At 60.6% G+C, this 24,705-nt stretch overlaps 1 protein-coding gene across 2 annotated transcripts; it reads right to left on the bottom strand.

The window, feature by feature from the left end:
• Positions 1-5,805: 5,805 nt before the first annotated feature.
• RELT (RELT TNF receptor) lies at positions 5,806-23,785 on the bottom strand. 2 transcript variants are annotated; one of them, XM_070383760.1, is made up of 12 exons: positions 23,663-23,766; positions 12,638-12,755; positions 12,021-12,134; positions 11,014-11,088; positions 10,744-10,910; positions 10,456-10,535; positions 9,561-9,818; positions 8,343-8,423; positions 8,016-8,097; positions 7,615-7,872; positions 7,081-7,279; positions 5,806-6,926 (listed from the first exon to the last, which is right to left on the bottom strand). In XM_070383760.1, the coding sequence occupies exons 3-12, from the start codon at positions 12,063-12,065 to the stop codon at positions 6,879-6,881; spliced, it is 1,293 nt and encodes a 430-aa protein (XP_070239861.1). In that variant the 5' UTR covers positions 12,066-12,134; positions 12,638-12,755; positions 23,663-23,766; the 3' UTR covers positions 5,806-6,878. The 2 variants fall into 2 exon arrangements, with proteins under 2 accessions (XP_070239861.1, XP_070239860.1); XM_070383759.1 differs by lacking the exon at positions 12,638-12,755 and having other exon boundaries at positions 23,663-23,785.
• Positions 23,786-24,705: the final 920 nt, after the last annotated feature.

Genomic DNA, 24,705 nt, shown 5'->3' on the forward strand with positions numbered 1-24,705 from the left:
CATTTGATCCATGAGGAAACTGAGACTTGGAAAAGCAGAGTGACTTGCTCGTAAGTGGCAGAGCCATTTGAATCTTAGTCTGCGGTCTCTTTCCCTCCAGTCTGAATCCACACACAGGCTTGTGGACTGAAACGCGATGCTGTGCACCCTCTCCTGGCCCTTGTATGTAATTCAAGATCAAGGACAGACCCCAAGGCAAAAACAAGGTGTGGAAAGGCTGGGGTCTGGAAGAACCCAGGCATAGCACCCCTTTTGCGGGCTGAGCACCGGAGCCCCAGTTCAGCTGGCCTCACCCTCTTGCTTTGACGGAGATCCACAAGCCTGGCCAAGCTTGGGGAGTCATTGCAAAGGAACTGAGCCCAGGAGAACGAGGCAGTCGTGTGCCTGTGGTAGGATGAGCACACGTGGGATCACGGGCATCCATCAGGAGGTACCATGAGCATCATCCACAGTTACTGGATGGCCCAGTGGTCAAGCTGGACAGAAGGTCAGAGCTTGAGGGGCCCTGTCATTTTAGGAAGTCCAGCAAGCCAGAGAGGACAAGGGGTGCACCCACATGACATTCGAGCTGCAGCATGGCACCAGCAAAGCCCTCTCCACCCCGTTCCACTGCTTCTCACCAGTGCTACAAGCTTGGTGGGCAGGGTTAGGGGTACAGGTGGTTCCAGTCACCAGCCAACCCTCACGGCTTTCCCCACTTGTACCTGCCTCCCTCTCCTTAGCCTGGGGCCCAGGAAGCTGGAGTCTGGAAGCTGGAGTGCCCCCAAGTGGTAAGAGCCTGAAATTTAATCTTTCTGCCACATTTTGGAAAAATTGATTTCCTTTCTTCCCTGCAAGACAAGACAGTTGCTGCTCTTCCTCTCTCTCTCCTGGCAGTGACTGTAAAGTGAATATCCCCCTCCCTATATATTGAAAAAGGACACTCACCTGTCCAGTTTATTGTCTGTATACGAAGTACTTTGATATTGATTGCCAAAATTCCCATTTTATAGATAGAAAAAACTAAGTCTCTGAAAGCTTAAGAGACTTGCCAAAGGTCACATAGCTCATGAGAGAAAGAGCCAAGATTTGAACTCTTCAAATCCTCTGCTCTTTCTGCTGACACCTGCAGGCCTTGGTGGCCAGCATGCAGAAGGGATGGGCTACCTGTCTGCCCCTAAACAGAGGAACGCTCCAGGGAAACCTGGGAAGTCAGTCTTCCCTGCTGAGCAGATTTTTATGAGGAGCCCTGGAAACCCAGAGGCAGTTCCAGCTGGCAGCACTCGAAGGACAGGAATTTGCAATAAGAGGCCTAACTTGAGCAAAGCACTTTGGGGTCATGATGCCTAGGACTGAAGACGTGTTCAGGGGCAGCCCCAGGCACCTGTCCATTGAAAGACCTATGTCCTTAGGAAGCCTGTGTACCCTTGCTTTCTGACCCTGGAGAGCAGGCCCACTATCCAGACCCAGTGAGTTGGCACTTCCAGGGGACTTGATGTAGCCCTGAATGCTCAAAAGTACACCTGAATCCAGACCCTGGGTTTGTTTTTCCCAAGAGTGAGGACCAGGATCTAGAGAGACACTGTGCAGTCCTTCCACCTCATCCCAACTCTTACCCTTGGCCACCCAAAGTGTTCCAGAGATCTGGGAGTGTGTCTTCAGAGAGGCTGGCTTTGTTCCAAGTACCCTTCAGAAATGAATCACATGGAGCATAGGAGTAGTGCAGATCCTTTGGTCACAGAGTTCTGATGTCCTCACTGTGCAGACAGGACTCAGCCAGAGGTCCAGAGAGGCACTGGCTGAATCAGGCCTGGAGCCCTGCATGTCAGACCCTCAGCTCTGCTCTGAGGGAGGCGAGAGGGAGGCCTAGAGGGCACAGGTCTTGGTCACAGCACTGTGGCTGGATCAGTCACTGAGATGTCACCATGGTATTTGCTCCTCAATTGCAGTTCAAAGTACATGTGGAAGCTCTGCTTTTCACCCTGTATTCCACAGCACTGTAGGGCATGTGGTCCCCAGCTGATTGCCAAGCTTGGGAATCCAGAGGGGGCAGGTTGGGCAGTGGAGGGGCAGGCTCCATGCCAGTGTCCAGCCCCAGGAGAATCCAGGCTAGACTTCCCTCCAAAAGCTGGATCAGAGTGGAGACCCAGCCAGGCTAACATCGGGTTCCACAGCTGAGCCTGAGAGAGCTCAGCCTCCTTTGGGTGTGCCAGGTTGGTGGCAGGATTTGTCCTTTACCTGTCCACGTCCCCTCTAGAAAACCTGTTTCTGAAATTAGGCATTACATGGTTCTAGGGCCTGGCCTTTAAATTTCCTGGCAGGCCAGTTTCAACATTCCATAACCAATCTTGCCTGAGCCAGACTTGGGTCTCACTCCCTCACTTTCTCCAATGGGTATTTTCTACCTTGTGTGCTGTTGAGTCCAGCCCAGTAGCCAGGTGATTGGGGCTGGCTGCCACAAAGCCAGAAAGGGAAACTAGAACGCTTGCTTCCCTGTGGCTGCATCCATAGTCCCTGGGTCTTCTTGCTGTGGCAGTGAGGCCCTGTACCCAGTCCAGCTCCTGGTAGAGGGGCTATTTTCCTTTTTTGAAGAGAACACATATAACAGCTTTGCTGATAAGTACCAGCCCATAGGTCTCAAAAGGGTGAAGTCATCTTTGGGCCTGACCCCAGCAAGACCAGCATCTCCAGGCTCCAGCCTTCCTCCTTGTGCCTGACAGTCAGGGAAAGAGTGGGACTGGCCAGAGACCACCTTCTCGGGTCAGCCAGCTTGTCTGGATCTATGGTGGGACTGCAGCTCTTCCTTACCCAAGGGGAGGTAAGGCCAGGCCTCTAGCAACGTGGCGTTGTCTGTCATGACCTTTAAAGGCCCAAGGGCCTGTCCCTGTCTCCTGACTAAAAGGCATCTGCATCCCTGTTCATATCACACAACAGAGAAACTTGTTCTCGTGGCATGTACCATCCCTGTGAGAGAGCGTTGTATATGATTTTGTATTTTTTAATTCGTTTTAATCTACAGGTTGGAATCTAGTTTTTAAATTTTATTGGAACTCACATTTTAAAAAGAAAAACATTTAAAATAATAATAATAAACCTTTGACCGGTGTCTTCCAAGTAGTTTGAGCAAAGAACTTATAGGTGTTTTCAAAACACAGCCTGGAGTGTAAAGAGTGGAAAGCCCCGCGGCCTCGCTTGTGTGTATGAAGTGTAAATCTGGTTTTGTTCTGTTGTTTTGGATTCTTTTGGGTTTTTGTTCCGTTTTGTTTTGAAGATCAGATAGTGATCACTCTGAAAGATTGAAGCCAAGAATTTGTAACTATGATATTTACTGTAAGCTGTAGAACATTGAATAACTATTAAAAAAGTTTCCAAAAAAAAAAAGTCTGGAGTGACCAGACTGGTGGTTCTTGGGAGAGGGAGACACAGACACCTGTTGGGTTGGTGAGTGTCCCCTGGGCTTCTCCCAAGTTGATTCTAAACTTTTTTTCACCAGTCAAGCGATACCTACAGATACGCTGCATCTCCGGGTCAGGGGCCGGGGCTAAGGTGTGTGATACAGGAGTGCAGGGAAGCCGTGAATGATGGAGGCTGCATCTGCCGAGTGCCCACCGTGTGGCCGGTGCTGTGCTTTATGCTTGGTGACTGGCAATCCTCACGGCAGGACAGGAGGTGAGCCCTGTGGGTAGCCCTGGCCTTGGGAGGGGGAGCAGCTGAGGAGGGCGAGTACCTTGGCCAAGGTTACAGAGCTAGTGAGGGGCAGAGCTGGAACTTACACTTGGTCTGGCTCCAAAGCACAGGTACCAAGCCCCAAGTTCTCCTGCCCACCCTGGAGGAGGCAGTGCCTACATCCACTTAACAGGGCTAAGCGGTCTGTGGGCCCAGAAGGATGGCTGAGGGTGATAATGTGGTCTCCATCCATGTCGTCGTCACGTGCTATCAGCTTTATTTATGTCCAAAACATCTCTAATCTCCCTTCTGGGCAAAGCCACTGTCCTGGTCCAGGCCTGGGTTTCCTCCCTGGTCATCGCGGCAACTGTTCCTCCTAGGGCCTGGCTCCTGCCGTCCACGCCCTACCAGCCTCCCAAGTATTCAGCTTCCTCAAGTGGGGAGAATCCTTGAGGCCCAAAGAGGCTAAGTGCCCTGGCTATAACTAACACTCTGGGGCCCTCTCCGCCAGACTGTACCCCGGGCCTCCACAGAACCTCCCTCCCCTGTGGGGGCAGAAAGCTGTGTCAGGTGTGGTCGGGGACGATGTTCCTGGGCTCTGTCACAGCAGTTCCTCCTGGACAGGAAGGGGACTTTGTCCAGGGACTCGGCTCCAGGAGCAGGTGGGAGGCGGAGACCTGGGCCGAGGCACCCACCATTCTAGCCCACGGAGGAGGGGCAGCAGAGTGAGAAGAGGTCAAGCTCAGAACTGTCCTCATTGGCCACCCAGAGCCCCACCTTGTCCTCTAGCTCCCACCCTGCCAGCAGCCTCGGCCTACCTTCAGCTCAAGAGTAGGTTTTAGAGCCAGGAAAGCTTCCAGGTGAGAGGGGGGTCCTCAGGGTCAACCATATCAGACGCACCCCTAGCTGGTCCTCAGCTCATCTCCCTTTTGGGAGGTGGCTTCAGTATCCCCAAGGATCAAGTGAAGAGACTGGGGCCAGAGCCATTCCTTTTTCTTACCTTCCAGCAAGCAGGAAATTGGGGTGGCAGGCGTGGTCTGGAGGTGACCAGTGCCTATTACCCCAGGGGCCAGCACTGAGATGGGTGTCCATTACCTCACCTGGGAAGCTCAGACCCAGCCTCAGTCTCCACCCTCACTGGCATCTGTATGTGCCTCATCCCAGAGACCAGAGTCCAGCTTCCCTCTGGGAACGGAGGCCAGAGGGTGGGAGGGTCAGCCTCCCCTTTGACCCAGGGGACTATCTCATCCTCATCTCAGGGTGTCATCCAGGCACTCGGTGAAGTGGGGTTGGTTGGCTCGGGGCAGCCAAGTCTAAGAAGCCACACCCTGGCGAATAGGGACACCAACAGCACCACGGTGGCCCCAGGGAACATTCCCTGGGTGCACTGGTGCCCGTTGGTCCCCTACAACACTGTTCTAGACTCTTGATATCTAGATGATGCTGAACCTCTGATGCTCCAGAAAATTCCTCTTGATGTCCAGCCTGTATCCTTCCCTCCCCTCTTGAGAGCAGGTGATACTTTGTCTCCTGAATCCTCAGAGGTGCCCTCCCTTTCCTGCCCACCTGAGAAGCTGCAGAGAGAAGCCTGTGCTCTAGAGAGGTGAGAGGAAGGGAGAGGTTGCGTCTCCACTTGAATCTGCCCAGCCTCCCCTCAGGACAGGAGTCTTCGCAGCTGCCAGGCTGGGCCCCACCATGGCTTCTGCCCCATGTGAAGTCAGGCTTCGGGCATATGCCCAGCGTGGCCACTGCCGTCTCCCAGGAGCAAGCCTGAGCCTTCCCAGGGTGTCCCCTTCCACCCCCACCCTGGATTCCACCAGGCATCACTTCTTGGTTCTTCAGCCTCTCCTTGAGCCTCTTTGCCATTAGTGTTTAAATACGTCTCCTTCCTCCAATACAAAACACCAAAAGAACCTGGAATTAACTAAAAACCCCCTCTCCCTGAAGCCTGTACCTATGGTTGGACTGCAGCTCTTCCTTACCCAAGGGCAGATAAGGCCAGATGACCTGCGAGGCCACCTCTGGCCCCACTTCATCTGGTGCCCCACCTGCCAAACAGCAGACACTGCCAGGGGAGGGATGGCATGTCCCACACACAGGGCCTGACACAGAACTATGCAGTGAATGGGCAACCTGGGAAGAGGCACAAGGACAAGCAGCTCCTCCTGACACTACTTTCCCACATTTTTATTATTCAACAATGGATGAGTATGGAGACACAAGGATGGACAACAGCCAAGTTTCAATAAATAAGAGAAACGGGGACAGCCGTGGGCCCGTGCCTGCACAGCCCCACATAAATAACGAGACTGCGGAGCCAGTGTGGAAACGGAGGTGGAGCAGTCGCCTGCACTGCCCAGGCCAGGGGACAAACACCAACACCGCAGGGACACACACCACCGAGGCCAGAGGCCCCTTCCCAGCCCCGTCGCACACGCCACTTCCCTCCGAAGCGCCTGAGATCGTGGGGGTGGCTGGGGCTCTGCACCACAGTCCTGCCCAGGTCAAGTCTGTTTCTTCAGTTTCAATAAAAACAGCAGGGGCAGAGGCAGGCACATGCATTAGGCCCCTTATGTATGCAGAGCCACATTCAGGCAGCCCTGGGGGAGACTTGAAGGCAGAGGGCCTGAAGCAGCAAAAACGGGGTCAGATAAAGCTACTAGTGGGAGGGGCAGTGTGGAGTCGAGCTCTCCACCCCCACGACCCAGCCCAGAGCCTGCGAGGCGGGAAGGCCCTGTGCGCCGCGGCACCGCTACCCCCACTTCACAGTCGAAAGAACTGGGACCCAGTAATGGCCAGAGGCTTGACCTGGACGAGAACCCAAAACTCAGCTCCCAGCCCAGGTCCTTTATAGGACCTGTCAGAAAAGGAGGGAGAAGTCCCCCCTACAGGGGCAAGGGTGGGGCCAGGGGTGCCAGGCAGAGGGCCCTTCCCCACCACAAGGCCTAGCCGCCCGGTGGAGCAGAGGTCAGGGCAGGGCACAGGCTCAAGGACCTGCGGGAGGGAAATGGGTGGCGGGGACGGGAGGGGGCCTCCACCTGCTCCTGCACACAGCACCCGATGGCCGGCCTCCTGTCTCCTCACCGGGGTGGACACTCCCACCTCCAGGCCTTGGCGGTTTTGTCTGCTGGCGTTTCTGGATCCTCATGGGCCCAGCTGCAGCTCCCCCTCCTCCAGGAAGCCCTCGGAACCGCCCAGGGCAGGGCTGCAGGGTCCTCAGACGGGACAGCTCCTCAGATGACCAGGTTGCTCTCACTTAGCCGGACCACATAGCGGTTCTCCTGGGGGACAGAGTTGAGGAATCAGAGCTGTCAGGGGGCTTCTGGCTCCAAGAAAGCAGCCCCTGCCCAGCGCCCTGTGGACCTCCACCCCTGCCTTGTCCGCCATGGAAGTGGCCCAGGTGCTGACAAGACCCCTTCCCACTCGGGTCCTCACCTCGGCCTTGTTCTCTGCTGGGGGCTTTGGCCACTTAGCATGGCTTCCACCACTTCCTAGAAGTGCCCGCTGTTCACTGGGGAGGCCAGGTCGTGGGGAGTTGGGGAGCTCACCCCCTGAGGGCCCAGCCTCTGTGATGGTCTTCACCTCGGAGGCCACTGAACTCACACGCTGCTCGGGAATTCGGGCCACACGGAACCTGTGAGGAGTGGCGATGCCATGTTCCCCCGTTAGAGGGGGATCCCCAGGTGTGAGGAGTGCAGCACCCGCCAGGGTTGCACAGCAAGTTCCTGGATCAGAGCCTGAGCCCTCCCCATGTCTTCTCGCCCACTGCCGGGCTCCCAACTCTAGGCTGTGTGTGACCAGGTTCTTAGGTGTCATGGGGGCCCAGGTGTTATCAGGGCGAGGACCCTGGCAACCCCCACTGCAAAGAGAGGCCCACTGAGGCCAGGAAGGGTGGGGCTGCCCACAGATCGACCTCCAGCCCTGCCTCCCCCACAGCCGTCAGGGGTCACCTGTGGTCTGTGCCCTCACCTGCCCACAGACAAGATGGTGATCTCGCCCTGGCGTCCGGCCTTGGCCCCGGCCTTTGGGGTCCTGGCTGGGTTGGGCAGGAGTCTGGGGGCAGGAGTGGTGGCAGCTGCAGCCTCAGGGGACAGCAGCACCTCGGGCCACTTCTTCTGGCTACAACGGGAGCAGCAGGGGCCCGAGAGCGAGGCCAGTCCCTGCACGGTGTGGAGGTGCTGGCGATGCGGGCAAACGTGCGGCATGCTGGGCAGGCCCGGGGGCAGCCTGTGGGGAACACAGGCGGGAGGGTCACGGGGCGGGGCAGGCCCAGGAGACCCCGGAGAGACAGGAGGGGAAACGCACCCCAGGGCCGAGTCACCGGGAGGCAGGCCGAGTACCTGCTGTCGGGGGCCCGCCTGCCGGCTCACCTGGGCAGAGGCCGGTGGCTGGTCTGCACCAGCTGTCGGCTGTGGTACTCCTTCAGCAGCTCCTCCAGCGCCGCGGCATTCTCTGTGGGCAGCTGCTCTCAGAACCTGGCTCTGGGCAGCCAGGGAGGACCCGCCCCCGCACCGGCCCCCTGCCCACTCACTCCTCCCCAGCGCCGGCCGTGTGCCTTTTCCTCCCCCGCTCACCGAGCAAGAAAGGGGGCAGCACCGCCAGCCACACGGTCAGAGGGCCAGGCTGCCCGAGGCGCGCCGGCGGGAGAGGCAGAGCAGCGCTCTGGCGCGGGGATGGGGCCAGACCTCCCTCCTCACCTTTCTTCTCTGTGATCAGGCGCACCAAGACCCCAATGGTGTCCTCACTGGCGTCCTCAGGCCGGCAAGCAGGGTTGGTCCCTGGAGGAGAGAGAACCACCACGACTCCAGGGAAGAAGCGGGTGGGACACGCTGCTGCTCGCCGGCTACGCCAGGATTTGGCAGCAGAGGGCGCCCCAGGCCCGGGTGTGTGCGCGTCTAGGGCCTCAGCTCTGGCTCTGAGCTGTTACCACCTTCACTGCTCAGCACCACCGCTCCCTGCACCTGGCAGCCCCAGGTGCTGAGCAGTTTCAGGGCCACCTGAACTCCACCATCCTGCACAGAGTGTGTGGGGTGGGGGACCAGCCTCTCCCAGGGCCTGCCCTCTCCTCAGCCTCAGGGAGCTGTGTGTGGCCTCTCTGCCCAGAACCCCCGCCAGCCCCAGCACACTCTGCCGTTCTGGGCCTGTCATGCCCTGCACACCGCCCTGTCTTCTTCGTAACTAACCAAGGGCCCAGACCTCCAGGGCACGAGAATGGGCCATACAATGAATCCTGGGCCAGCAGCAGAGCTCCTAGGACTTGCACCCAGGCAGCAGCCAGCAAGTTAAAGGGAGTCCTAGGAAAACATGTGGTTCCAGGCTAAGCGGCCTGCCCGAAGTTCCTGTCCTGTCCCCCTCCTGGCCCTGCAGAGACAGGGGCTGGAAAGGGGACTGGCATGGGAGGCACCATTCAATCTTGACTTGGCCAAGGAGGGGTAAGGGAAAAAAGAAAAGGGCTCTAAGGCCCTAGGGGAGGGGCAGGACGAGCATGTCTTTCCCTCTGGTTCCAGGGCTTGTAACTCAAACCACAGCCTGGAGCTGAAACCGGAGCCTCTCATGGTGCCTGTCCAGGTCAGCTGCCCTGCCAGCCCTTCAGGCCAGAGGCCAGAGGTCACCCTGAGTACTCAGGAGGCAGTCTAACCTTTAACTACACACACAGCAGCAGCCCCAAAGGGGTCCAGACTCCTCCAGCTGGGAGGGAATCCCACTGCAGCCCCTTGACCTCTCTGCCTGTTCTGCCCCAGTTGCCACCTTGGGCCATCTCAGCCTTCCTTCCACTTTATCAGTTTGCCCACGTGCCACACCTCCAGGAAACTCTCCTGATCACCCTTCCAGGCCAAGTAGATTGCCTCAGGTGACCCCAAGCTGAGCTAGGCTGGGCCAACCCGCCTCCCACTCAACCCCCGGCTGGGCCTCACCGCTGCCTCCGCCTCCGGGGCCAGGCCCGACCTCCTTCTGGGCCGTGCAGTGGTAGCCCTTCCGCTTGAGCAGGTTGCACACCAGGATGCCCAGCAGTCCCATGAGACAGAAGATGGGCACGATGGCGATCACTGCGTACTGGGCAGCCGTCTCCTCGGGGCTGCCTGCCCGCGTGCTGTTCCCAGGCTGCCGCGTCTCCCCTGCACCACCGGCCCCTGCGGCCACCTCCACGCCACGTCGGGCCCGTCGCCCCCGTTCTGAGCACCACGGAGGATGGAGGCAGGACAGAGGCAGAGAGGCAGACACTCAGCAAGGCCCAGGGCTGAGTCACGGGGCAGGGGTGGGATTTGTGATACTGATAGGCCCACAGCCACCCACTGTCCACCACGTTGGGGAAGCCAAGGCCAGCTCAGCCCCCTCCTTTTTGGCCACTTGACCATCAGGATGGCCAGACCCTGAGCCCCCATCTAGGCCAGAGCGTAAACAAAAGGCAGTGGTGCACACGTGCCTGGGCACAGGGCACCAGACCCTGCCTCTCCACAAGCCTGGCCCATCAGCTGGTTTCCTCAGAAAGTGACCAACTCCACGGGTGAGAGGAGGTGCACGTGTGTGAGTGTGTATGCTCACACTCGTCCATGTGGGTCGTTTTGAGGGGGAGAAGGAAGGACAGGAGACGGGTTGGGACGTGAGCCCCCAGCTGTGACAGTCTCTGTCCCTCGGAGATGGAGAGAGAAGAGACAGCCAGCGGACCAAGTGACCACCTCCTGCTGGATACCCTGGGCTAGGGGAGTGAGGATCCCACTGCCCCAGATGGACACAGAGGGGCCCTCGGGCTCAAGCTCTCCAGACCCCTTCCCACACATCCCCACCAGTCCTAGCCCCGTCTGCACTCACTGAAACAGCTGCGGCCACCCAGAGGGGTCCGGGAGCATGGCCAGCAGGGAACACCGGGGGCCTCTGCAGGGGAGAACCACCTGCAGGGAGGGAAGATGTCACTGAAGCCCAAAGGCCGTCCTTAGAGAGGCTGGACCTTCCCCACGGGCACCCTCACCGGTCCCGACCCACCCCATTTCACAGATGGGAAGTCTGAGGCCCACTCAAGGGGTGAGTGAGGCTGGGACCCCAGGATCTCAAGTCCTGGCCTCCGGGTCATGAACCCCCTCGCTCCACCCCATGGCTCACCCAGGCTGGCAGTCTCCACATAGTGCGTCTTGTGTTGCCGTGCCCACCTGGGCCTCTAGCCTCCCTCGAGGGCTGCAGCGTGAGTGTGGCTGGCACGGGCGAGAGCCCCAGGAAGCCGAGAAGGTGCCTGGGGGGCAGGACCTACATAATGTGCCCCACCCTGGTTCCTGCAGGAGGGAAAGAGTGAGAACAGAGCCAGAAGCCAGGCCTGGGCTCCCTGCCCCGGCCCTCAGTCTTCCCAGGAGAGGCCGACGGGCAGGGCGAGCTCACCAGGTTGGGCTCCTGCCCAGGTGGGCACTGCTGAGGGGCTGTCGGTGTGGCAGTGGCCAGAGGCCAGGGCAGCAGCTGGAAGGACACAGGGAAGGACACACTCAGGGGGCAGAAAGCACTGGGGCATGGCAGCGGCGGGCCCTCCGACCTGCCGCCCCAGGCACAGGGGCCTCCGGTTCCTGGGCCGCCCCCAGGCTTCGGGGCACCCTCGAGCTGCAGTCCCTATGCACAAGTCCAACCTGCCTGCCTCAGCCCTGCTGCATTGCCACTGCCCAGGCAAGGAGGGAGCACATCTGCTTCTGGAAAGTGCCAGAAAGCCCCCGACAGGGCCAGGGCAGGCTCTCGAACCCTTGGGTCTTTGAGTCACAGCCTTGGAGCTAACCTGGACAATGAGGAGGACGTTCTTCCAAATTCCTCTCTCAAGTTCCGCCCCACTTCCTGCTTGCTGCCTTGGCCCCCACATCACGGCTGAAAACGTCATTAACCAGCCTCATTTCATCATCCCTCGGGCCGAGTCTACAGGTGGTGTTTCTGGCCCTTGGCCGAGGCTCTGGGACCATATCCTCTTCTATGACCTCCCTGCCATGCAAGGCCAGCCCATTCACAGCCTGGCACCCACAGAGGGCACGACAGGTCCCAAGGGAAGGATCGTCTCAATTTGCATCCCACCCATTCCTCTTGGAGCGCCCTCTTTTCCCATTCCAGGTGTGAACTATCTGCCCTGAATCCCCCTTCTCCAGTCCTCTGATGGGGCCCCAGCTTGGGACAGGTGCAGGGTTGAGCCAGCTACCCTGACGGGCAGAGGGAATGTCACATGGTGGGTGTGAGGGACCTCCTCAGGCTCCAGACCTGGTTCCAGCTCGTGCCAAGCACTGGGAGGCCAGGGGCACCAAGAGAGGAGTGGGCCAGACTGTCTCTGCTCCTCAAAGGAAGGGCTGCGTAACCCACCTCAGCACGAGGCTCCTGAGGGCTCAGGTCACGCCTCCCCCTGTCCCATCCCCACTCACCACGAGGAGACAGGACAGGGGCCAGGGTGGCGGGCTCAGCTTCATCCTCAGGCCCCAGCGGGTGGAGACGGAAGAGGCGGCCACTGTGTTCCCAGCGTGTGTTCCCGGACGGGGCTGGACGGGAGGGAAGGTGGGGAGATGGTGTGGGCAGGCAGAAGGCTGGGGCAGCCTCGCAGGGCAGCACGGGCTTGGGGGGTTTCCGGCCTCGTCCACGAACAGCCAGCTGCCCCAGGCCAAGCAGGGAAGCGTGGCAGGAAGGGACCGACAGCTTGGGGCGGGGGTGGGAGGAACGAGGGGCCTCTCCGTTCACATCCCCAGCTCTCAGGGCTCCCGCCTCTCAGAACTCTGGGGGCCACAGGCAAGCCCACCTCTCTGCTTGCCTGCCTTCACTCTTGCTGCTTCTGCTCCAAGGAAGGCCTGCTCCGCCACACTTCAAAGCCCAACATTAAGGCCTCTCCTGCCGGAGGCCCTTCCAGACGTCCTTTCCCCCAAAGCGCCTGCGCGTGGCCTCCCCCAGCCCGACCCCACCACAGCCCTGGTCCTCCCGCGGGCCCACTGTCCACCCTTGGCCGGCTTCTCCAGAGTGCCCGGCCTGCCCCTCAGAGCCCTGGGCAGACCTGCGGGGACGGGGGACAGGGTGGTCGTCGCAGCCCGCACTCAAGCCTTCCGTCTTCTCCCAGGCGCCTCCTGTGTACTCCGCCCCTTGTCCTCAGGGAGCTCACACCCCAGGAAGACCTACGACCAACAGATTAACCGTGCCGGGCAGAGGGAAGGGCCAAGACACCAAGCGTGGCACACGAGGGCACGGAGTGTGGCGGGCACTGGCCGTGCCGGGAGAAAAGTCTCCAGCCGGCAGACACGGCTGAAGAGCAGGGAGAAGGATTTGGCTTAGATGACAAAAGGGACGAGCGGCAGAGCCAGGGAGTCCCGTGATGCCCCCCCAGGAGGCCACGCTCCAGGCTCGGGAGGGAGGGAGAGTGTCTCGGGCAGCCAGTGACCCCCGTGGGGCAGCCTCGGGCAGCCAAGCCCAGCGCCTGGAGGGGCCCTGCCTGGAGCCTCAGAGTCCGACGGGCAGCCTGGCCGAAGAAGCACTGCCCGCGGTAAAGCCCAGGCCACAGGAGAGCCCCTTGGCCTACAAGCGGCCAGGACTTCCCACTCGAAGGGGGAGGCAGAGGAAACTGACCCGGCCGTGCTGTGGGCCTGGCCTGGTACGGACCTCGTGGGACCGGGGGTTTGAGTTACACCAACCTCGGGACTCTCCAGGTCACTGGCGGGGGCTCTCGGCCCAAGGCCAGCTCAAGGGAAAACCCAGGACAGAAGGTCCGGCCACGGAGCACAGTGAACGCCGCAGCCTGGCCATCAGCACCTGATGGGGGGCGTCCTCTGACCCAGCCTCCACTGGCGCCTCCTCCAGCGGGGTGACACGTGTCCCTCCCCTTCCCAGGCCCTGCTCCCACTCAGCCCATCTCTCCATGGCTCCCTCCTTTGTTCGTCACGGAGCTCACCCACAGCCGACCCTGAGTCCCAAGGCCTCAATGCCAGCCCCACAGCCCCGTCCAGCCCCAGCACCCCTCCGTATCCCCAGGGTGGGCCCAGAGGGCTGGGGGAGGTGTGGAAAGTCAGAGGCTGGTTGGCCACAGAGGAGAGGTCCCCCCACCCCGGCCCGAGTCCCACCCCGTGACTGGCACCTGCTGGGTGACCTGTGCCCGCAGGCAGGGGCTGTGCAGCTGCTGACCTCCAGACGGACGGGGAGCTCTGATCTCGAGACTTCCAGGAGGAAAGTGGGGTCCAAGGGCCCAGACTCAAAGCCAGCGAGGGCCCCCTCTGGCACATTCACAGACACTCGTGCCTGATGCCTTCTAATTACGAGCCTTCTAATTACCCAAACCAGCACTTACTCCAGTCTGACCGCCCCGAGTCTCTACTTACTAGCAGCTCCCCGGGCCCCTACACTCAGCCTGAGCCCCCGGTGGACCTGTCCAGTCAGGCAGCTGCTGGCCGCCACCCAGAACCCCCTGCACACGCGGACACCTGCTGCTCTGACTCCCCTCTGAGCTTTCTCCCCACCAGGCCTCCAGCACCTATGCTGGGAGCCCTGGAACGCTGACTGAAGAGCAAGTTCCCATCAAGCCCTTGGCTGGGTGGGCGGAGGGGGGCAGTGGGTGAAGCCTCCACCCCCCCCAACCCTGCCTTCCAGCAGGCAGGGCAATCAGGGACCTTCCAAAGCCCAGCACCTCGGGGCACCTCCCGAGGGCTTCCTGGGGGGAGGGCTGTCAGAGATGGGCAGACTGAGGCCCTGAAAGGGGTGGCAGCTGGTACGGTGGTCCTCTCTGGCCCCAGGGTTCCTGGCAGAGGAGAACCACCCCCAGGGCCCCGGGGGCACAAAAGGAAGTTAGCTTAGAGGCCACTCCTCCCAGAAGCCAGCCTGGCGCCTGTTCCCCACAGTCCCCAGCTCCCTGCGGGACCTGAGCCCCTGCTTCACCTCGATGGGTCTCAGTCTCCTCATCTGGAAGTGGGAGCTGCTCATCCCCAGAGCAGGGCTGCCCGAGGTTTAGATGACGTAGCCTGATGTGGGTCCTGTGACCCCCCCCTCCCTCTGCGCCTCCCGCCAGGGTTTGTAATTATTTGTTTGCTTGTTTACTGTCTGCCCCCACAGACAGCAGCAAGGGCAGGGGCGTCTGTCTCGTTCACCACAAAGCCCTCCCCGGCCAGTGTCTAGAGCCGGAGGCCTCCATGAAACATGGCGATATTGGGGGGTGAGGGGAGAGGGTTCTCACACACGGCCCGTCCCCACCCTCCTAAAAAGGCCCAAACAATTAGGACCAGAAATTCCCTGGAAGCAAGCCAAGAAGGAAAGCTGCGACCAGGGCCCCTCGCAGGAGGTGCCAGAGCCCCAGAGCAGCGTAGCCCTGCAGGCCTAGGAGAAAGAGGAAGCTGTGTCCCCACCCAGCCTCCTCAGGCCCCAGCAGCTTCCCCTTTCCCAGAATTGAAGCTCACAGGGTCACCGGCCGGCGACGCCGCCTCCCCGCCTCCACAGAGGCTCCTCTCACAGCCCCCGCACCCCCATCCCGCCCCGCCATGGCCTCCGGTGGGCCGACCTGCAGCTTAGGTGTCTCAACGCCGAGGGCTGGGCCTGTGCCTCCCCACAGCGCCAGCTGCTCTGAACTACCTTCTGTCCCCACACCTGCCTCTCTCCCTGGCACTGGGACCTGCTGCTTCCTCTGCCCAGAACCCTCTCCCATCACCCGACACCCGCCCTTCAGAGCTTCGCTGGAAGCCGCATCCCCCTGGAAGGCCCCAACCACCACCGACCTGTGCCTGGGTTTGTCACCCTGGGTGTGACCATCCTGTTTACCCAGCCCCTTCCCCACTGCCGTGCTGCCCCCCACCCCCATGCCCGGCACCCAGCACCTGAAGAGGCATGTCCCAAACCAGGGGATCAGAAGAGGTGCTCAGGAGCGGGGCCAGCTTCTCCCAGGGGCAAGAGGGCCAGAGCGCAGGCCGACGGCTATGGGGCCCAGCGGGTGGGGCTGGGGTGGGGGGCACTGAACCCAGATTTGAAGCCCCTGCCTAACTCGGGGAGAACCAGCCTTCCTCCTCTGCTCTTCACTGGCTCTGCGGCTGTGGACCCCACCCCCGCTCCCCATCTCTCAGAGGGCCGTTGTGAGGACAAGAGAGAATTCACATTAAACACTCGGCACAGGGCTTCCCAGGGGTGCCAGTAGTTAAGAGTCTGCGTGCCAACAGACTCTTGCAGGGGACACGGGTTCGATCCTGGTCCGGGAAGACGCCACATGCCTCGAAGCAGCCTAGTCTGTGTGCTGGGGCCTGAGAGCCAGCTATCCGCAACTACTGAGCCCAGCACCACAGCTACTGAAGCCCGTGCTCCACAACGGGACAGGTAACAAGCCATCGCAACAAGTCCGCGCCCACAGCAAAGAGCAGCCCCCGCTCGCCACAACTAGAGAAAGCCCGCGTGCAGCAACGAAGACCCAGCACAGCCAAAAACTAATAAATCAATCAATCCTCTTAAAAAAAAATACTCAGCACAGAGCCTGACACAGAACAAGCTCTCAGTAAGCATTCACCATGCCTCCGTTTCTGGTGTACACTGTGGAGGGGCCTATGGCACACACCTGATGTGCAAGGTACAAATGAGATTCTCTTACACTCATGTACAAGGCTTGGCACGGAGCCTGGTACACAGGAGGTGCTCCATTAGACACACTGACCATCTGGGGAGGTGGGGGGTGCAGGAAGGGAGAAGAAAGGTTGGTGGGCGGAGCCCAGGTCACACCAAGTCTAGGCAGGAGCTGAGAAGCCTTTGTTTCCACCCCCTACCCCCGCCCTCCGGGCCTACGGGAGCCTTGAAGGGTGAGCAGGGGAGCGAAAGGCATGGAACAACTCAAGTCTCAGAGGGCTTGCTGGGCTGCCGGCCAAGTGAGGCAGGGCTGGACAGACGGAGGTGGGAGGCAGGTTCCCACCTGGAGCAGGGGGTGGGAGACAGGTATTTGTTTCCTCGACAGTGGCTTTATGGCCTGTGACCTCCTGCAGCCTCCAGAGGCTAGGGTTGCCTGGAAACACAGCCAGACACAGGCCTCTCTCAGCAATGGCTGCGCCCAAGCAGGAAGACAAAGGCTTCCCATCGATAGAGAAATCCAGGTTAGCAAGGAACCCAGTGGTTCCCTGGCAACTGGGGCTGAAGTAGGGCAGTGCCCACAGCTAGGCGCTGTCTCCTTTTCATCCTCCGCCCTCAAAGGGAAGGGGACAGACCCTCATTCCCTCAGGCCAGGCCCTCATCCGGGGTTGCCTCCACTCCTCACAGGACAGGTGAGCACGCCTCTTTCATCCCTAAGGAAACTGAGGCTGCAGGAGGTCACCAGTGTGGGTCACCCCACCCAGCCAGGGAGTAGTAAAGCAGAGATGGAGGCCAGGTTCCCACATCTCTCTGGCCCGGGGCCCAGTATAAGACAGATGTTCTGAGGGTTTGCCAACCTAGCGGCAGAGGCTAGGGAGCTGGCAGCACACCGGGGCGGTTCAACTGAAAGCCCATCTCGAAGCACCCGGGAGGGCCCCCGGCAAGGAGCTGTGGCCCCAGTGGGGGCCTCTCAGCTTTCCTGCACAGACTCGCCTACTGCCCTCGTCTGCACCAGCTCCAGTAGGAAAAGGCACTGGGACCTGTGGGAAGCAGGAAGCCCAGGAAAGCCTGGGGATTCCCGGGGCGAGCAAGAGCCCAGGGAGGAGGCCAGCTCCTCAGGACTGATGAAGGGGCCACTCAGTGAGAAGGGCGCCCCCATCTCCACCCCCACCCCAGCCTCAGGCAGCCAAGCTCTCCCAGGTCACAACCTTGGGGTGAGGACGCCAGGCAATGTGGACCCCTCAATCCTGCCCCAGCGCCCACCAGGCAGCAGCTGTGCCCCAGCCCGCCCCTGGGAGGCTCAGGGGCGTGGGGTGGGGAGGTAGGGTGGGGGTGGGGGTGGCTAATTGGCCCTTGAGGATAAGAAAAGGGCTGAGACAGCCAGACAGGGCCCACCCGCCCCTCCCAGTCTGAGTGTAGAAGCAATCCCTGCCCCCTCCCTGAGCTGAGCCTGGGGCCCAAATGAGACAGTCCTCCTAAAGCAGAGCTGGGGCTCCCCTGCCTGCTACTAAGAACCTACTGCGTGCCCATTCCCTTACCAGGAAGACCCTGATGCTGGGAAAGATTGAAGACAGGAGGAGAAGGGGACGACAGAGGACGAGATGGCTGGATGGCATCACCGACTCAATGGTCATGAGTTTGCATACACTCCGAGAGTTGGTGATGGACAGGGAGGCCTAGCGTGCTGCAATTCATGGGGTCGCAAAGAGTCGGACACGACTGAGCAACTGAGCTGACTGACTGACTGACTGACTGACTTGCCCATTCCCTTACCAGGCCTCCAAGACAGGGTTCCAGGCTTCACAAATGAGGAAGCTGCAGGGCAGAGAGGCTGGCAGTGCCCCGTCACGACCTGGTCTCCAAGGAGACAGGTCTCCCTGTGAGCAGTGGGGACAGGCAGTGGGCAGCCCCTGCTCTGGCCGCCCCAGACCTGGCAGTCCCCTGCGCCCACGCACCCTGCTCCAGCCCAGCCCCACGCCCACCAGCTCTCGCGCATCTGTACCAATCACTACTGTCCCAGGACGGCCTGCAGGCCCTGCCCTGTCACCCTGACCAGGCTGACTCAGGCAAGGCTTCGAGAACCAAGGGGAGACCACAGGCCCAACCGGCCCTGTCCTCCAGCTCCTCCAGACTCAAGGGGCTGGAGGCAAGAGACTCCCTGCCCCGAGCAATCCCAGTCAGGCCCCAACCAACAGCCTGAGGATGGAGGTCATGGGAGGCTGGGCCCAGAGCAGTCACACCTGGGTTCAAGCTCTAGCTCATCGCTTAGGAGCTCTGTGACCTTGGGCAATTACCCTTCCTGAGCTCCAGGGTCCTCCCCTGCAGATAGGGGTTCTGGTCCCTGTCTCCAGGGATGCTGAGGGGATAAATGGAGCCACTGTGGGTAGTACTGACCAGGGCCTGGGCTGACCAGACCTCTCCTGAGTACCAGTTCTCAACAGCCCACACGAGCCAGAGGAGACAAGCTCAGAACAGAGCAGCATCCAACCGAGGTCACCCAGTGACTCGGGAGCAGGCACGGGGGCTTGGGGAACCCGACATCAGTCCCAACAGCAAGGGTGACGAGTCTTGGACTCCCCAGGTGGACCCTGGGTGCCCATTTCCCAGCCGTTACACAGGCCCGTGTCCACCCGCTCCCACACCTGCTGAAGTCACAGAAGAGAGGAGGGCTGAGTAGTCACGACCCAGCCCTACATCCCCAAGCCTGCTTCCTCTGTAATTTGGGACAACTGTGCCTGTCCAGCTGACCGCTTGGCATGGCTGGAGGATCCACGGTTCATCAGGGAACAGTGGCTCTTCTTACGATCAGGCCTCACTCCAGGTGCCACCTCCTGCAGGAAGCTTTCCAAGCCTCCCCATCCCTCTCCTGGCCCCCTCAGCCATCATTGGTCATGTCTCCATCAGGGAGAAAGGCAGCGGGTGCTCCAGGAGGTGGGGCACAGCTCCATTCCTGTGCTCATCGCTCCTTCTCACTGTGAGGGTGAGGTCCAAGTCCGGTCTCTCCTTCTGGAAGCCCTCCTTCCTTCTCTCTCTACCCACACACTCAGACCCTGACTCTACAGGCTGCAGAAAACCCTTCCATCTCTCTCCTGTGCCAAGCAACCAGGGTACATGTTCATGGCCACATGGGCAGCTTATTCACAGAGCCCTCATCTTTCCCAGGGAGGCCTGGGAAAGAGCTCTGGTCTTCCAGCAAGCAGACCTGGGTTAGGATCTCAGTGACACTGGAATCCCGCCCGTCGCTTCCCTGGCCCGGACCCTCTTTTCCAGGCTGGTACCTGGAGGGGGCGTTGATGGGCCTCAGGGTCCTGCCAGGGCTGAACATACAGCTGCAATGCAGCACTGACTCCACCATCTTCCCTGCCACCCCATCCCCAGCTGGGTGCTAAGCTCTGCCAGGGATCACATTCCAGCACCCCCAATCCTGAGTGGGGGGCCCCGCTGCTGTTCTCCGGCAAGATTTCTCTCCCTCTGGCCCACCCTCACAGCCTACCTGGCAGAAGGGCTGCCCCACAGGAGGGAGTGGGCCTTGCCCAGCCAGGCCAGGGGCTGGGCAGCAGCACCGCCACTCCCTGCTCCCCTTACAGGTGCCTGGTCCTTCTTTGAAAACCGACGCCAGAGTTGTCAGACAACCCTCAGCTTGGTCTGGCAGAGATGGGGCTGGGGTTTGGGCGGGAACTGGAGTGCCAGACTCGAGCACCAGCCGCTGTGTGACTCAAACTCAGACTGGACCCCTCTGACCTCAGAGTCTGGGCTCCCAGAGCAGCCTGGGGAGCAAGGGAACGTGTTGTCAGTGCCGCTGTCAGGAGCCCTGCACCCAGGGCCTGGCACACAGCAGGGCCTCAGCGGGGAGCCTCCTCTGCTGGCCCGGGATGAGACCCTTGCCTGAGGAGCCCACAGCAAGCACCAGACTCGCCCCTACACACAGGGGTGACCTTGAGGATTCACCCCCAACCCCAGCACACACCGGGGAGCACTGAAAACCCTGGGGACAAACCTCCCTGTGCATCTTGGCACACAGTAGGCCCTCGGCCTACAGTGGCTGCCATTCCTTCCTGCCTGGCCAACACAGATATGACCACGGGAGAAGAGAGGATAAGGGCCAAGCTGGCCCCACCCAGCTGGGCATGCGGTACCCCGTGAGGATCCACCCCTGGACCTATTCCTAGAAGCGAGAAGCGGAGCAGGTAGCACAGGGACCACACAACGAAGAAGGACTAACACTGGGCTGGGAGTGTTCCTGGGAGAGGGGCTGGGGGTGGGGCTGCACCCTGAATGATCAGGAGGGTTCTAGAAAGGGGAGCCAGCAGAAGGAAAGGCAGAGCACAACCACAGCATCTGGTGGAGAGAGATAAGGCTGAAGATGTAAAGTTCAAAAAGGTCCTGGAAAGAAAACCTCAATGACAGGGTGATGAGCCTGGACTGTACTTTTTGGCCCAAAGTACAGGTTGCCTTAGGGAGGCCACTCTGGCACTGGGCAGGGGTGGGGACTGGAAATGGAGGCAGAGAGACCAGAGCTGGAACACAAAAGGTGCCCTGGTTTTGTGAAGGCATGTCTTGGGCCTGCTCCCAGTCCTGGGCCATGTCCAGCCTGCTGGGGAACATGTGGCAGGATAGAAGGTAGGTCCCCTGCCTGAAGGGTGAGAGCCAGAGCATCAGGGTGGTGGGGGCCTTGGGTAAGTTCCAGCAGTTCTCAGAACCTCCGTCTCTCCCGCTTGTAAAATGAGGCTGATCCTGTGAGCAGTGGCTGGGGACAGAAAGCTTCCCCTCCTTGGCCAGAAACAGGCACCTCCCTCCAGCAACTGTTGCACCAATCCCAACTGGGGCCCCACTGGAAACCCAGCCTGGCCCCACCATCCCTGTCATTCAGGGAACCCAAGTTCCCAGAAAAGCCTGGCTTGGGCAGGGCACAGGGTGGGGTTAACTCTTGGTTAACCCTTCCCCTCGCCCTCCTCTTCCTAGGCCCTGAGCTATTTCCACCTCTTTGCTGGGGATGGAAATAACCCAGGCTCAGTCCCAAGAGACCAAGACAGCTATTCTGATCTGCCCCAAGAAGCACAACTCCAGTCGTTCCAGAGAGGACAGAGGGACACCCGAATCCCCAGATCCAGCTCTCAGCCACACAGCAGCAGGGGTCTCTGGGCTGAGGCCCGGAGAGTGTAGGCACAAGCTCAAGGTCACTCCCGGCCTGTCCCCCAATTCCTGCAGCATGTGGGTGGTTTTGGAACAACTCTGGATGGGGCATAGGTCCTCACAGGCATGGTGAAGGTTAAGTGGGATTCCCATTCTCCTGCCACTCTTGGAGCCTGGGCTATGCTGCTGACGCCCGGCACTCCTCAGAGCTCTATCAACACTCCTCAAGAGCTATACAGACTCTCCCCAAACCAGTTACGGGCTCTAGAAGGCAAGAGACAGGCCTTTCTGGTGACCTCTGGCTAGGGGCTGAGAGCCAGGGCGAGGGAAGAGGAGAAGGAGCAGAAAGGCCATGTAGTCTACCCACCCATAATGTTTTAGACATGTATGCAAATACACACTGTACTCAGAACTCGCAATGGCATTTACCCTGCCAAGGCCACGTTGCCAGCCCAGGTTGAGAGAAGGAAGCGCAGATGCGCTATGAGCAGCTTATTGTGAAGGGAAGTGGCCCTCACCAAGCATCTCACAGGGCTTCAGGAGTAGGAGGCCTGAATTCCAGTCCTGGCACTGACCTGACTCTGCGTGACCTTGGGGAAGTCACTTTGCTTCTCTGAGGTTGTTTCCTTCCCTGGAAGTCACCGCATCTCAGAACCACTGTGAGGATTCACCGAGAGCACATCATAAACTGCTCAGCATGGCGCCTGGAACCCTCGCCCCCACTCAGAACGCAGTCAACGTTTTCAAAGGGTGACAGCAGATGAGAGAACTTCCAGATCCCTCGCCAGGCATCCCTTTACCTCCCCAAATTTCCATTCCACTTTGTAGGGACCTAAAAGATCCTCTTGTGGGGGAGGGGGCCTCAGGAGGGTCTAGTCCAGATGGTGAAGAGGCCCTGTTCCAGCTCTCGAAATCAGAGGCCACTCCCGGGGAACCTGCCTCTTCTCCCCCCCATGAAGGGGACTGAAGAAGGGAGACGGGACCAGAGAAGTCCATGTCTGTGCTTCAGAAGTTTCAGCTTTGTTCGAGGAGGTGTGCTTCCAAAGCTGTCACCAGCACCTGGGTGCAACCCCTGAGCCACTCTGTCCCTAGCAGACTGCCTGCCCCCATCCCCCATTGCAGTCTTTGCGCCTGAGGGAGGTAGGGGAGAACAGAGACAGTTGACCCAAAAACAATAGACGATCCCAAAGTGATGATTCACAGTCTGTTCACAGCCCAGCACCTCAGTGTGCAGACGGGGAGACTGAGGCCCGGTGAGGGTGGGATCTGAGAGCAAGACTATGCCTGGGCCCAGTGAGAATACAGGTTACCCGGGGGCAGAGCTTTGCCAGGCCTCCCAGACTTCTTGTGTGTGTGTGTGTGTGAGAGAGACAGAAAAGGGTGGAGCCTGAGGCTACCTCAGGGGCCCTCTGCTGCTGCCAGACTTGGCACCCCAGGAGATGCCACTCAGCCTTGGCCCTCTCCTTCTGCCAGGGCAAGTCACTCAGGACACAACACCCTCGCTAAACTGAGCTCCTGCGGGGGTGCCCTCTTGGGGACAGTCCTGGAGAGACTCTTGTCCCCTCCCTTGAGCCCCCTTCCCTCCAGCCCCCCATCTGCTATAGCAGGTGTTTGAGGTCCCTCCTTTCCACCTCGTACTCATCTCCCTGAGGTGCAGGCGCGCACACGGCACAACTTGACCCACAGCACACTAGGCTTTGGGGGCTGGTTCTCACAATCACCTGGGGCCCCTCTCCTTCTATTCCACGCTCACCCACGTTAACGAGGGCCCTGGCCCTGCCCTGGTTACGCCCCAGGCCACACACAAACACACTCAGTGACCCCAGTGACCCGGGGTGTCTCACACACAATCACACGCACACACTCTGCCTGTCACAGACACACAGAGCCCCTCTGTGTCTCCCGCTCGGCCCGGCGTCACCGCCCAGTGTCCCGGCCACACGTTCGCCCCGGCTGGGCCGCCTCACGCGCCGTGTCGCCCACAGTCACGGGCTGACACCGCTCAGAACCCCCTCCGGCCGCTCCGCGCTGCAGCCGCACTGAGGTACCGCCGTCCAAGTTTCCCGGGCCGGGGGCGTTTCCGCGGCCCGCTCGCTCCTCAAACTGCAAGTCCCGCCGCCGCTTCCCCACCGCGCACAGCCGGGCCTGGAGCCGCGGCGGAAGGACGCACAGGCCCCCGGGCAGGGGGGCTCAGAGACGAAAGGACGCGAGGGCGGCGGGGGGCGGGGGCGGGGCCCGGCTGCGGCATCCGCCGCGCCGGCGAACTTCCTCAGAGACGCGGGGAGGCAGGGGGCGCCGCTCGGCTCCGCATCCCTCTGGCGCCTGCCGCGGGGAACGGCCTCCGGACTGGGGCTCCGCGCGACCTCCTTACCTGGCCACCCCCTCCAGCAGCCCAGCTCCTGGGTCGACGCGGTGCCCGGGCCCGTGTCGGTGAGCGCCCGGGCGGCCGCGCAAGCTGCGCGCCTTTTGAATGAATCGCCGCCCCGGCCTGGAAGACGCACGGCCCCGCCTCCGCGCGTCACGGCCGCCGGCCCCGCCCCCGACGTCAGAGCCCGGCCCGCGGCCCCCGCCCCTGGTGGCTGCTCTGGGGCGAGCTGGCGCTCTGCGGCCCGGCCGTGCTGCTCTGTGTCGCCATCTCTCGTGTCCCGCAGGAACTGCAGGGGCTGTGCCAGACCAGCCGCTTCTGGGGTCAACCCCTTCTGGGCTCCAAACCAAGAAAGGAGTTGCAAGATAGACTGGAGACTTGGATGCTACTCTGAGACCTGTCATCATTGCCTGTGCAAAAGGGGCACCGCTGCTCCTCACTGGGTCTCGTTTTCCTCCTGGAAATTGGCAGCCAGGGTGAACGAACTCACTTTGTCTTGCTGAGGAGGCCCAGGCTCGCCTCCAGACACCCCTCCCATTTGGTGAGAAAAGGCCGGGTGAAAGTTAATCTATAGTGGAGCCCCACTGGGTAGGCTTATGCCGTTCTTCAGGGCCCAGCCTGAATCTCCTTCCTCCAGGAGGCCTTTCCTGCCTCCACTTCCCACCCCGCTACCTTCCGCCGGGATAGTTAGTCCCTCCTTCCAGCAGGACAAGTGATACACTGCTTTCCGTTTCCTACCGCCAGCCGTCCCACCCTGCAGATTCCCAACCTCAACCATGGGGTGCCCAGCAAGGGGGCACTAATCATATTGTATTTCTAGCTCTGTGAATCATGCCCCTTGGAGCTGTGCCTTATGGTGGGCCAGCAGCTCAGGCGCCAAGGCTCCCCCCACTCAGTTACATTCAGGGGTCCCCAGCAGCTCTCCCAGGACAGCGGGGCTGGATGGGGATGCAGACAGTAGGGAGGGCCTTGTGCTGGGGGCATAGGCCTGGCCAGAATTAGGATAATCACAGCTCATGGCAGAGGTGGAGGAAGGTAAATAAGTTGTT

Source organism: Bos mutus, chromosome 15 (genome assembly GCF_027580195.1).
Source record: "Bos mutus isolate GX-2022 chromosome 15, NWIPB_WYAK_1.1, whole genome shotgun sequence".
Lineage (NCBI taxonomy): Eukaryota > Metazoa > Chordata > Mammalia > Artiodactyla > Bovidae > Bos > Bos mutus.